The following is a 13442-nucleotide window of genomic DNA, read 5'->3' on the forward strand; positions in this document are numbered from 1 at the left end:
CATAAGATTCATGTAGAATGTTTCACTCAATCTTATACATATTTCGGTATCATCAATCCTTCACTAGTTCCCTTTTCATCTTCACAACTCACTTAACAATCCAACAACTTCATATTACAACTCTATTTGCACAAACCAACCCAACTACATCAAAACCATACCAAGTCTAGAACAATTCATACTTAAGCATAGCTAAGAACAAGTTCTAGCACAACTTAAACCTTACTTTCATAATTTCTCCTTCCCATAAGTTGTATAAACGCCAAATAATACTATAAACATGAAGATGAAGTGATAATCTTACCTTCAATCACAAGGATCACTATAAATTCGAAATTCTTTCACCTCCAATAAGTCTCCAAATTCAACACCATTAAGAGGAAGAACAATCCAATGATGATCATGGAATTCTTTATGTCAGAACTATTTGGTTTGCCCTTGATTTGGTCTTAGATCATATGAGGACTTGTAGAGCGAGTATTGGAAGTTTCTAGGCCCAAAAATGATGAAATAATGTTTTAGGGATGAATTGGGTCTATTTATATTAGTCCAGAATATTCTGGACTGACACAACATGTTGCGAGGTTGCGACGTCGCATAGCGCGCTTTGAGAGCCTCATGTTGTGTCGCAGACCTCGCAACGTCACCAAAATTCATTGTCACATTATGCTGCACAACTGCGTCTTCTCAAAGCGTGCTTTACGGCCCATATGTTGTGCTCTGAAAGCCACATATTGCGCCATAATGTGACACTTTGTCAACTTTCGCTGAAACTTAACTCCGGTGATTCGACAAGTCTTAAACCTTCCCGAAGCTTATTAAACATGGTTTTACTCTCTTATATACCCAAGAAGGACATATCTATCCTCATGACCTCAAAAATTTTGTCCTACTTCCCAAGACTAGGATAACCAGTACTCGGCGAAACTCAATGTACAAAAATGCGAGGGGTAACATATTGGGGGAGAGGTGATCAGGCAGGACATGACAAGTACCGAGGACATGACCCTAGATAGGAGGGTGTAGAGATCGGGATTAGGATAGAAGGCTAGTTGTAGGATTAGTATTATTCTCCTTCCCAGTATGATCAATATTATTACCCTAGATAGGATGGTGTAGAGATCGGGATTAGGATAGAAGGCTAGTTGTAGGACTAGTATTATTCTCCTTCCCAGTATGATCAATATTATTTTTTGTCATTTTACTTTAATATTCTTAGTTTTGTCCTATAGTTTATTCTCCTTTGTTTTCTGCTACTATCTGGTATTTCTTGTACTTCGAGTATTTTATTTATCTGTGGTAGCTACTGATCCTTTTTTTTTCCAGACTTTATCATGGTCTTTTCTCTTTCATTATTTCAATTTCATACTACTTTGAATTATTTGTCCTTATCTGACCTTTTTTTGCCATGTTTTCTCTTGAGCCAAGGGTCTTTCAGATAGTCTCCCTACCGTCCAAAGTAGGGGTAAGGTTTGCGTACACTTTTACCATGCCCAGACCTCACATTGTGGGATTTCACTGGGTATGTTGTTGTTGTGTTGTAACTTATGATGTCAAGATTGAATTGTTAATCTAAAAATATGTAGTAACCTACAAATAATAAGTACCTTTGGGTAAAATTTGTAAACTACAAATTTTAAGTAACTTGGGAGGTAAAAGATTCTCCTTGAAGGTAATGGGAAGCTAGCAAACTCCCATGCATACGTGAAGACAAAATTTCAGGTTTAAACTCTTAAATTAATGTAGGGTTTCCAATTTCCTAATTTTTCCAAAATTCCTCTGAGATAACTGCATAGCTCAATGATCAATGTTTGTCTCCTGCACTTCTCCAGAGAAGATATAGTAATATAATATTTAACAGCTATAGATATTATTCTTGTTATTTATACATTGAGCTACTCCGAGCTGTTCTCTTTGTCAATAAATTTTCCTCTAGAAAATGAAAGTTAAAATAATAAGGAATATATATAGGAGAACGCTGACCATTGACAATGAATTGGGCATAAAAAAATTTCAGGCCATAAAGATGTTTTGAAGTAAACGCTGCATAAATGATATTTTTTTTAATAGTAGAAAGGTTCTCTTCTTCTGATGAGGTATTTTTAATTATAGTACTATTATTAAATCAATATTGCTTGTTTGGTTTTGAAACTTTATTAAGATGAAGCTGACAACTGGCTTTCACCTAGATCTTTATTACTTTAATTCTCTGAGTCTTCTCAAAGTAAATGATATACATTTAAAAAAAAATGGAGGCAGGTAACTAATTAAATATGTGATGGCACCATATTCTCCTCGAGTTGAATGTCTAATCCATCACATATGAAAAACTAAAGAATAGAAAAGAAACAGAAGAAAATTAATTTTGAAATGCAAAATCTGCATCAAAATTTGACTATTGCATGGTCTGTCTAATCGCAATTTCCCGTTGCATATCGATTTAGGGTGTGCAATTAAACTCATGAAGACCGTGTGTCTTATTTTCTTTGTACCATATATGAAATACAAACGTATCGTAACTGTAACAATTGCTTTTTTTATGTTTACCAGCACAAACTAGGTTCTGTGGTTGTGTTCAATACAGTAATAAACCTAACATGCTTTTGTGTACCTGTTAGTTCCACCTTTATTCATGTAATAGCAAACTATGTCGGTGTGATGCATAGGGCCCAACATGATTAATTTGATTACTCAATTTAGTTAATTTTTATGGTTTGTATATTTTGCAAAGTATATTGCGAGTCTTCATATTTTTTTTTCATTTCCTCTTTTTTTTTTCCTTAATTTCTCAATTGTTGTTAAAATTTGTCTTATTTTGGTTGTCCGCCTCTTTTTATATTTGGTAAGTTAACAATTCAAATATCCTACATGCCAAGTTTATAATCACAAGATTCAAAGGATATTTTATTATTTTATACACATTTTTAATTTAGAACCACAAGATTCAAAAGTCTATCTTTATTTCTTAAATTCCGTGGTCAAATGTAGACACTTAAATTTAGACAGAGGCGGTATATGCCAAATGAAGGAAATGAAAGGACAATTGAGACACTCCGGACACGTGAGGACTTAAAAAGTAAACACACAAGAGGTAGTATTAATGTTAAACTTCTTAAATGTATACATGTTAGTCCCTGCTGAGCGTACAATTTCAGTTGCTTTTCATACAACTTATTGTTGTTGTGTTCGTCCACCTTGGGCGTTTAATGTGGCCAAGTAATATGGCACAAGGAAGCATTTCATTTATTAATTCTTAAAGAACGTAAAAGTCAAGTAATGTAACCAAGTAATATGGGACGGAGGGAGTACTTCATTTATAAATTATTAAAGAACGTGAAAAGTCAAAAGTGAACAAGTAAAAGTGCACGGCGGAAATAAACATGTGTCGGAAAATTAAAATTGAAGTGCATACATGTATACATGAAAAGAGAATAAATATTCAGCAAGAATGTGAAAAGTCAAAAGTGAACAAGTAAAAGTGCATGGATGAAATAAATATGTGTCGGAGAATTAAAATTGAAGTGCACACGTGTATACATGAGAAAAGAATAAATATTCAGTACTATGACATATATCCACGTAGGATTTATTAATTCTTAAAGAACGTGAAAAATAACAAGTAAACAAGTAAAAGTGCACGGAGGAAATAAATTTGTGTAGGAGAATTAAAATTGAACTGGATATGTCTATACATGAGAAGAAAATAAATATTCAGCAAGAATGTAAAAAGTCAAAAGTGAACAAGTAAAAGTGCACGGAGAAAATAAATGTTTCAGAAAATTAAAATTGAAGTGCATACGTCTATACATGATAAGGGAATACATATTAAGTACTATGACACATGTCCACGTGGGATTAAAAAATAGTTGAGTAAAATGTACAAATTATATAGCTTTTGGTACAAGCATTCATTGCATGTACAATTTGTAAAGCTTTTGGTACAAGCATTTGATGCAGTGTTAGTCCTCCTTAGCCACTTATATATAATAGAAATAAGCAAATAAGGAGGGAACAAATTTTTGTAGATATATTTTATCTACGTACTTCATGTAACTATTTGACCCGACTGGGTAACTTATGCGCTCTTAATAGCACGAATATGGATCTGTAATGACTCTTATTACTAGTTAAAATTAAAATATACGGAGTAATATTATCTTCTTTTTGACCAAAAGAGATAGTAATAGTCGGACTAAAGTTATTACGGTTAGTCCCTTATTTTATTGAATCACTTTTTTTTGCTTCAATTAAGTTGCATTTGATTAACCAAAAAAAAAAAACAGTGATTTCGAAAGACCTTAATAACTCTATATTTAGCATTAATTAAAAGAGTATAACATAAAACATAAATGAATAAAATTAAAGTAATTCTAAATCTTGATCATGTCGTGATTTTAGTTAGACAAGCATTGGCGGCTGCTTTATAATAAGTGGGTCAATTTGAATGATATTTTTCTAACTTTAGGTCAGCTTGATTTTTCTTTGTTCCAATTAACCTTGTCTTATCGGAGTGATCTAACGATACAGTCAGCATATGCATAATTAGTGGATGCCAAAGTCAAGGTTTTTACAACTTCTTTGATTGCAACTGTCCCATCAAAAATTGACTAATTGTTGTAATTTCACCCACCACTTGTACCCTAACCATAACTTAAATTTGCTCTTCAATGTTAGCAAATAAACTTCAATGTTAGCAAATAAACTATCTTAAAGGCTATGTATAAGTTTTTATGTCTCGCCCTAGATTAAAGAAAGACTTGTCGAGAACAAGTACACGAAATGTGGAAACAGGATAGTGGGGCCTTCATTTTATAAATAAGAAAGCTTAGTCGTATATTTCGGTGGAAAGATTATTTTTTCCAAGATAAATTATAGAGTAATATGAAGGTTACGCTCCTTGTGCACAAGTCTATGATATATAACTAAACTATCTATATATTTTAGAATATGAGTTTTAAAACTTCTAAACTGGATGGATTTCGAATGTGGAATTTTAGGAACTCTACAAGTCTACATATTCAAAATAGGGGGATGCAAGCTTATATATTTTTTTTAATTAAAGTTCACTAGGCTTTTAGCCTAGGGCTAATTTTATAAATTTTATTAAAAAAAAAAAACAGAAGTCTATACAACTGTAGCAAAAAAGGCTAATGAAAAATGCAAAATTTAAACTAATGATCAAATTAAGACTTATAACTTGTCTTAATTTGATATTACAAATTGTTAAAAACTACTAATAGAATGAGATTTGAAATAATTGCTTCATAAAGCCCTTCTGTTTCTATATCTCACATGCTCTATATTTGGCCCTCTATATGTACCAAGGCAGTACATTTTCTAACTAATGACCAGTTCTCAGTAGGATGAGCATCCCGGGGTGCTAATACCACCAACTAAGAAACAACCACTAAATAGAAACTGTATGCCCATGTGTACTCAAGAGGTCTGTTGTGTTCCATGTGCTCAATCATTAAGAGCAGTAATTCCACTTCATGTCATTTGTCAAAAGTGCCTCCAACCAGCTGCAATTTATGCTAGTAGAACTTCTCAACATCCAGATTACACTGTGTTTCGCTGCTTGTTGGTATTCCTTCGGTGTGGTTGTTCTGTGGTACCTGTTGAATTAAAAATCCTCCATTTATGTTAGTTTTTGTACCTGCAACCATTAGCAAACAGTTAGTGTAAACCAAATCCTTCACATTCTCCTCCCAAAGGATTTGAGTGTGAGGACCTCCTTTTCTCCCACTTTCCCCTTATATTCAGTCTCCTTAACATGATCTAATTCTTAGATAGGGCAGCTGTAATTTGTCACTGTTCACAATTCTTTTACAGTGGCTCTCCATGTCATGAAAGGAATTGAATTGTATGTCCCCTGTGTCCAAAGCTAAATTAGCCAAGTGATCTGCTAATTTGTTTCCTTCCCTATAAATATGCTCTATCACCACCACTTTTTCCTCACTTATTCTCCAAATTTCATCCACCATAGTAATGATTTGCCAAGGAATTTCCCATGTCCTTTGAATAGAGTTCTTCAGCAAAAGTGAATTTGTCTCTATCCTTATTTGATCCCATTGATTGTCTTTTAAATACCTGAGAGCCTGTAAAATGGCTAGGGCCTCTGCCTCGGTGTTGGTGCTTTGAAGATCCTCTATTTCTCTGGCATGTGCTTGTATCACATCTCCCCTTTCATCCCTTACACAAAAGGCCCATGAACTCCTACCCGGGTTTCCTCTTGAGGCTCCATCAGTATTGACTTTTATCCATCCAATATCTGGAGCTCACCAAGTCACTGGTGTTACTCTTATCTTTGGAGAATATCTCTGTAATGCCTCAACAATCACACTCCAATTATATGGTGCATACCTAAATTTTTTTACTTCTCACCTTCATGAATTAAATCAAAGTATGCATCACCTGGTAAATGAGTTTTGTGATTGACACCTTCCCTTCATGTCTCATAGTGTTTCTCCTCTTCCAGAGTTCCCAAATAATAATAGCAGGGACAACTTCGTTGATGCATTTGACATGTAGTCTACTAGGCATATCCCACCATCTGTTAATTATTTGGGTAACTTGCAAATTCTCAGTATTTATTCCCACTGGTCCACAAAAATACTTCCAGATGGCTTGAGCTGTTAGTGAGTGTAAAAAAACATGGGAGGTATCTTCCACTTCTGGATGTTGACAACAATAGCATCTAGAAGGGAATTGGTGTCCCTATTTCTTCAACTTATCATCCAGTGGTAGCTTGAACTTCCAAAATCTCCAAATAAAAAAAGATATCTTTATTGGTAATCCTTTAATCCACATCTGCTTATACAAATTACTAGGGTCTTTTCGTTGTCTGAGCAACTGAAATGCAGACCCAACTGTGAATTTGCCCTTCGAATCTAATTTCCAGAAAGCCTTATCTGCTTGGCCATTTTCATTTGGTGGATTAATGTGCTGCACAATATGGTCTGCTAGATCCTCAGGAAGGATTCTTCTTAGCAACTGTTCATCCCATTGCCCCACTTCTGCAGTTTCTTTTACAAGGATGATTGTGGGATCACACTCAAAATATAGTGGAGTCATATGGTATAGGGCTCCCAGTCCTGTCCAATTATCAAACCAAAAATAAGAATTACCTTGTTGAAGCTTCCACCATATCTCATGTTCCATCTCATCTCGGTATTTAATCATCTTCTTCCACACATAAGTACCTGATCCGCTAAGGGCTATCACAGCATGAAACTTCTTTAAGTACTTATTACTCATGAAAGTTCTCCATAGGGATTGTTTGGTTCTCATGTTCCATCACAGTTTAGCAAAGAGGGCTTTAGATATATCTTGTAGGCTTCTGAACCCCATGCCACCTTCTTCTTGTGGGTGACATAAGGTTGTCCAAGTTGCCCAGTGCTTACTTGAATTTCCCACAGAGTTGCTCCAAAAGAACTTAGCAAACAATCTATGAATCTGAGCAAGTATAGCACTAGGATGATCACAAGCGGATAGTAGGTGTATAGGCATGCTCTGTAAAACATGTTTAATCAGTGTTGTCCTTCCTCCAATAGATAACAGCTTACCAGTCCACGAGCTCAGTCTCTTCTGAATCTTTTCAATTATCTCCTTATAGTGAATGTTTCTTCTTCTCTCATAGTAAATTGGTACACCCAAATATGTGAATGGAAAATCCTTTATAGGAATCTGAGTGACAGAAAATACCAGTTCCTTAATGTTATGAGATGTCAAATGATGCATATAAACAACACTTTTTTTCTTGTTGATCTTCTGACCACTCACCTTCTCATAATTACTCAAAGTCTTCATCACTAATCTCACAGACTGTTCATTAGCAGAGGTGAAAATGATAGTATCATCTGCATATGCCAAATGATTGACATATGGACTCCATTTTTTCATCCCATATTCCTTGTACTCAGCCTCAGTATGCAGTGCATTGAGAGCCCTAGACAAACATTCTGCAACCAAAATGAATAAAGTAGGGGACAGTGGATCTCCTTGCTTTACTCCTCTAGATGATTTGAAAAATCCATGAGGTTACCCATTAATCAGAATGGAATACCAATTATTTGAGATAACTCTAAACACCAGATCAATAGTAAATTCACCGAACCCCATTCTCCTCAGGACTTTAGTTAGAAATAACCATGATACCCTGTCATAAGCCTTTTCCATGTCAAGCTTAATGACAACATTTGCAGGCTTTTCTCTAATCCTAATATCATGTACAATTTCCTGAGCCAACAGAATGTTTTCTACAATACTCCTGCCTTTAACAAATCATGCTTGCTGGGGTGAAATGATCTTAGGCAGCAAATATATCAGTCTTTCATGAATGATTCTTGAGATAACTTTGCTAGTGATGTTACTCAAGCTGATTGGCCTCATATCAGAAAATGTATTAATTTCTTTCTTCTTTGGTATCAAAACCAAATAGGTACAAGTTACATATCTTGGGAGTTCATGCCCACAGAAGAATGATCTCACCATGGTCACCAAGTCATTTGCAATAATTTCCCAACAAGCTTGAAAAAATCTTCCTGTGAAACCATCAGGACCCCCTGCACTGTCTCCATTTAAACCAAAAACTGCTCTTTTCACCTCTGCTTCATCTGGCATTTGATAGAGTTGTTGATTTTGTTCTTCTGTAACCATTTTAGGAATCTTATCAAGCATAGATAAATCTGTAGGGATATTTTCCTCTTTGAATTGGTCTGAGAAAAATCTGATTGCTTCCTGCGCAATCTCCTTTTCAGTGTCCAGCCATGTACCTGTATGATCTTGAATTCTCTGTAATTGTAGCTTTCTTCTCTTTCCATTAACATGAGCATGAAAGAATTTTGTGTTCCTATCTGCATCCTGAAACCACTGCATCCCTGCTTTTTGTCTCCAAAATTTTTCTTCAATAGCATAAAACCTGATCAGATCAGTGTGTACCCTTTGTAGCCTTTCCCTGTTAAGCCCTGTAGGATTCTGTTCAAATTCCTGCTCATGCACCTGCACCACTTCCTCCAGAGTTGCAATTTGCTTGAAGATATCACCATAAGTGTCCTTACTCCACTTAGAGAGAGCTCTTCCCACCTTTTTTAACTTATTATGAAAGTTAAAAAAGGGGTCTGAGCCATAAGATTCCACCCAATTTTCTTTAATTACATCTAGAAAAGATTCATGCTCCACCTAAAAATTAAGAAACCTGAAAGATTTCCTAATTGGTCTACTATCTGCTCTCATATTTACCGGCAAAGGGGAGTGGTCAGAACCTTGTTTAATGAGATGCTCTACCTCCAAATTAGGAAAACAATTATGCAGAGCCTGATTTCCCAAACATCTGTCCAGTTTTTTAAATATACAAGCCTCATCAGATCTCCCATTCTACCATGTGAACATACTTCCAGTAAAACCAAGATCCATCAGTTGGCAAATGTCTATACATTGTCTAAAATCCTCTGTTTCTGCAAACTGTACATGAAGACCCCAAAATTTCTCAATGTCATCTGTAATGACATTAAAATCCCCACCCACAAGCCATGGGATGGTGATGTGTGAAGACATGTCATATAGATCCTCTCATAGAGCTATTCTCCCACTTCTATCAGTACTCGCATAAACAACTGTAAGCACCAACTCTTGCCCATCACCCAAATGAGTGAATCTATAGGATAACAGTTGTTCTGTATCTCTCATTATTTCTACTTGAATTTCTGCATCCACAAAAATCTAAATCTTCCCATTCACATTATGCCATGATGTCCCCATATTTAACCACAATTTGTACATGTCAATATGTCTAACATGCTGGAAAGGCTCTAGTAAGGCAACATAATTAAAATGTTTCTGTCTATGCAATAGTACTACCCTCTCAAAGGTCTGTTGTGTGTTTACCGACCTTATATTCCATATTAATGAGTTGTTCATTGAGAAACTCCTTTAGAGCATGCCATCCTTGTTTGTACTCCTCTCACTGTCTTGGGAAGAACACTTTTATCTCTTGCCTTGTGACCTTTTTTAGTTTTTGTCAAATGTTTAGGGGAAATATCTCCTTTATTGTTGCCCTCCATTAAATCAGAACTAATAGTTTCACCTGCTTCCTCCTCTCCAATATCTATTTTATTCTGATTCACTTCTTCTTGTGCTGTGTTTTCATGATCTTTGGCTATCAGTTGATACTTATGATTTCCTGAAATTGCCTGTTTTTCTATGTCTGTATCTTTGTTGTTTTGATCTCTCTGATCCCTTGTTTGTGTTGCCCTTTCATTATTTTGTGTCCTGACTTCATTATTTTGTTTCTTATTTGCAGATGATGTTGTATCTCCTTCACCCATATTGTTTGTATCAGGAGGCTCTTCCGATAAGTCCTTCATTTGATCCACTTGTTGTCTAGCTGATTCCACTTGCTGATATGAGCTTGAATTAACACCGTCATGTACTTCTATGGGTTAAAGTACGTCTTGGCCTTCAGTAATCTGTTTGTTATCATCTTCTTTTTTGTAATCATTTTCCACGATATCTGTAATTGTTCTTTCTGAATCTTGTATGGCTCCCTCCTCTGACTGATTATCCCCTACCCCTTTCTCCTTCTTATTATCTTGCTCTTGTCTGCTATCTATCTTTCCCTGCTTCTTCATAGCTTTGTTATTTTCTGTTTGTTTCCCAAAGGCAGCATCCACCCATGGCCTAGCTGTCTCTTTAACAGGATTGCTACTATGTGTGCTTCCTCCTTGTGTTTCATTTTGATTTTCTTGTTCCTCCTCCAAGTCCACCAAAGTGTTAAATTTGTTGCATGTAGCAGTGACTGTTGTCTCTTTCTGTTTGCTATGATTTACACTTCCCTTCTCAGCATTGAAGTTTCTGTTGTCTTTGATGGGATTCCAATTTCCCGAATTTCCTAACACTCTTCCACCTGCCAACACTCTAGCAGAATAATTGTACAAATTATTGTATCCTCTATAATTGTATTTTCCATAATTATTTTTCCCTTCATATCCTTGTTGGTTTTCATCCTCTTGCCTTTGTTTGCCTTTGTCATTAGCCTGCTTTTTATTATGTTGTTCTTCTGCTTGTAATCTCTTGGCCTTTTTTGCTTTAGTTTCTTTATCCTCTTGGAGATCTTTATTGCTTTCCTTATTATTGTGCACTTCATCAGAGCTTTTATGAGGTTTTGTCTTGCCATTCTCCATTGGCATTTCCCCCCTTTCATTGTCATACTGAACAAGCTCTGGATTTATAATTCTACAATCATATTCATCATGTCCCTGTAATTTACATTCCTTGCAATACTTAGGAAGGTACATAATGAATCTAAACATTAACAGTCCTTATTGCTCCTGCTTTTTCATTTTCAATATCTATCCTCACTATTTTGGGTAAATCCGCTAACAGATCTACTAAAACCTTGACCCTAGCACAACTAGGTCTAGTCTTGTTGATCGTAGCCATATCCAATTGTATAGGAATACCCACTGCAGATGCAATTGAAAAAAGAGTTTCCTTCACAAAGTATGTAGGCAATAACTTTGGGAATGAAATCCATGCCATTGTCTTTGATGTTTCTTCATCAACCTTGAAATTTGAATCATAGATCAGTGTTCTCATTTGGTACGAGTATCCCTTTCTATCTTGAATGTAGTATACAGGCTTTGATGTGAAATTCACAAAGTCTTCAAAAAGACTTAATCTGATAAGCACATGGCGGTTTCTTAGAAAACTTGTTCTACACTCACCTTTTATTCCACATTGTGTAGGGATTATGAAACGAAGTTGTTCAATATCTAGCTGGCCATATGAGAACTTTCCTACCACAGCATACTGAAGATTTTCAATGATATTCATCTGATCAACTTCTACTTCAGTGTATTTAATGTATGGCACGCCATGTTTAAAATTTACTGGTTTCATTGGAATTTGGGGCAGTGATTGGATCTGACTATGTAATGCATCATTCAAGGTTTTTAGTTTGAACAGATCTGAATATTGTAATGGATTAGGATTGGCTTTTGGAACAGTCGTAGTTAGTGAGGGTTGGCCAGCCTCCATTGTGGACTGGCCACCGGCCATCACTTATTCCACAAATGAATTTAATTTGTTAAATATGGGATGGAAAAGTGATGCAAAGTACCAATCTTTAAGGGTAAAATTGATTCAGATCTTGAGCAAATCTAAAATTAAAATTGATTGCACAAGAAAAGTAGCTAAAGAATTGCACAACCAAATTTAAAAATAATCTAAAAGAAAGAAGGCGTGTACCTTCAGATCTTCATATCACCATAACTGATTGAGGTTTCCATTGATCTAGCAGAGTTCAGTTCAGCAAATGTAGCTTAGCAGAAAAATGTTAAAAGTCAAAAAGATGACAACCGACCCACATCTGCGCTAGCTATATCCTCCGTGGAGAGCAACGTTTTTGGAGATCCAAAACTGTTCAACTTCTTATAGATGAGAATCTTGAAGAAAACCAGTGAATAAATGAAGAAGTTCGATGTGTAGATAGGGAATTTGAAACACCACTTTGATTAAATTCCTTATGTAATTGAATAAGCAACAACCCAATATCTCAACATCAACGAGCAGAAAATCAACTCCAACAAGCAAACAATATACCGAGAACAACACCAAATTCACAAGTAATTCATGCTAATTTAATTTCAATCAACACAGACCAAAAGGCTAAGATGGAGAGATTGGATCTCAATTAGTAAACTTCCTTTAAAGTTTAATACAAAGCCTTCGAGTAAAGACCCAACAGTTGAGGAAGAGCGTCGATATGGAGCCGATGACCGAAGCTTTGATTGGGAACATCGACAATGACCTCAAATCAGATCGAGAAACCTCCAGGTCTCAATTGATTCTCATTTTTTAGTACAAACCCCAAATCGAATTGAGTTTTGGTGATGGGAAACCATATTTGCTTTGTCTTGCTCAAGATTTAATTAATTAATCAAGGTTTCCCGACCTGCAAAAGGAAACTCAGCGATGACTGCGAGCATGGGGTTGGTTAAGATTCAGTTACCATATAGTTGTGTAAAGTCCTGTCACAAGGCCACCATAAGCCTGTTGTCTTTCTTTGTGTGTTGTATTTAGAGAATCAAGAAAATCCTGGTGACCCAATTCAAGAATCCTCAAGAATTGTTAATTGGTACTTTCCATTTTCTCTCCTTCTTCTTATTTTCTGTTATTTCTTTTTGTGTGTTGGGGTGTTGGGGATGATAGTTTGGTGAGTGACTCTACATGCAAGCTTATATATTCTTGAGTGTGACAAAGTTTTTTTTTGTTGGATTTTTCTCTCTCTAGAAAGCTCCTCTCGGCGCACAATAGCAACTGGTGCACGATTGTAGTGATAACCATCGTTCACCGCCACTATGGCGAATGGCCGGCCGAGGAAAACACTACCGGGTTGATCGCAAAGCAAACACCATCACAGGGACTACCAAATACGAGGAATG

General features: G+C 35.8%; 1 protein-coding gene across 1 annotated transcript; it reads right to left on the reverse strand.

Moving 5' to 3' along the window:
- Nucleotides 1–9914: 9914 nt before the first annotated feature.
- Nucleotides 9915–11294, reverse strand: LOC132624526 (uncharacterized). Its single transcript, XM_060339292.1, has 2 exons — nucleotides 10449–11294; nucleotides 9915–10397 (listed from the first exon to the last, which is right to left on the reverse strand). Exons 1-2 carry the CDS (start codon nucleotides 11292–11294, stop codon nucleotides 9915–9917), a joined length of 1329 nt encoding a protein of 442 aa, XP_060195275.1.
- Between the last annotated feature and the right edge of the window lie 2148 nt (nucleotides 11295–13442).

Source organism: Lycium barbarum, chromosome 12, assembly GCF_019175385.1.
Source record: "Lycium barbarum isolate Lr01 chromosome 12, ASM1917538v2, whole genome shotgun sequence".
In the NCBI taxonomy this organism is placed as follows: Eukaryota; Viridiplantae; Streptophyta; class Magnoliopsida; order Solanales; family Solanaceae; genus Lycium; species Lycium barbarum.

What these genes read in the sequence shown, in the direction of transcription:
- LOC132624526 (XM_060339292.1), bottom strand. Translation starts at nt 11,294, where the DNA reads ATGTACCTTCCTAAGTATTGCAAGGAATGTAAATTACAGGGACATGAT. An exon ending in AGATTACTGAAGGCCAAGAC is followed by an intron (nt 10,398 to 10,448) that starts GTACTTTAACCC and finishes AGCTCATATCAG; the next exon opens with CAAGTGGAATCAGCTAGACA.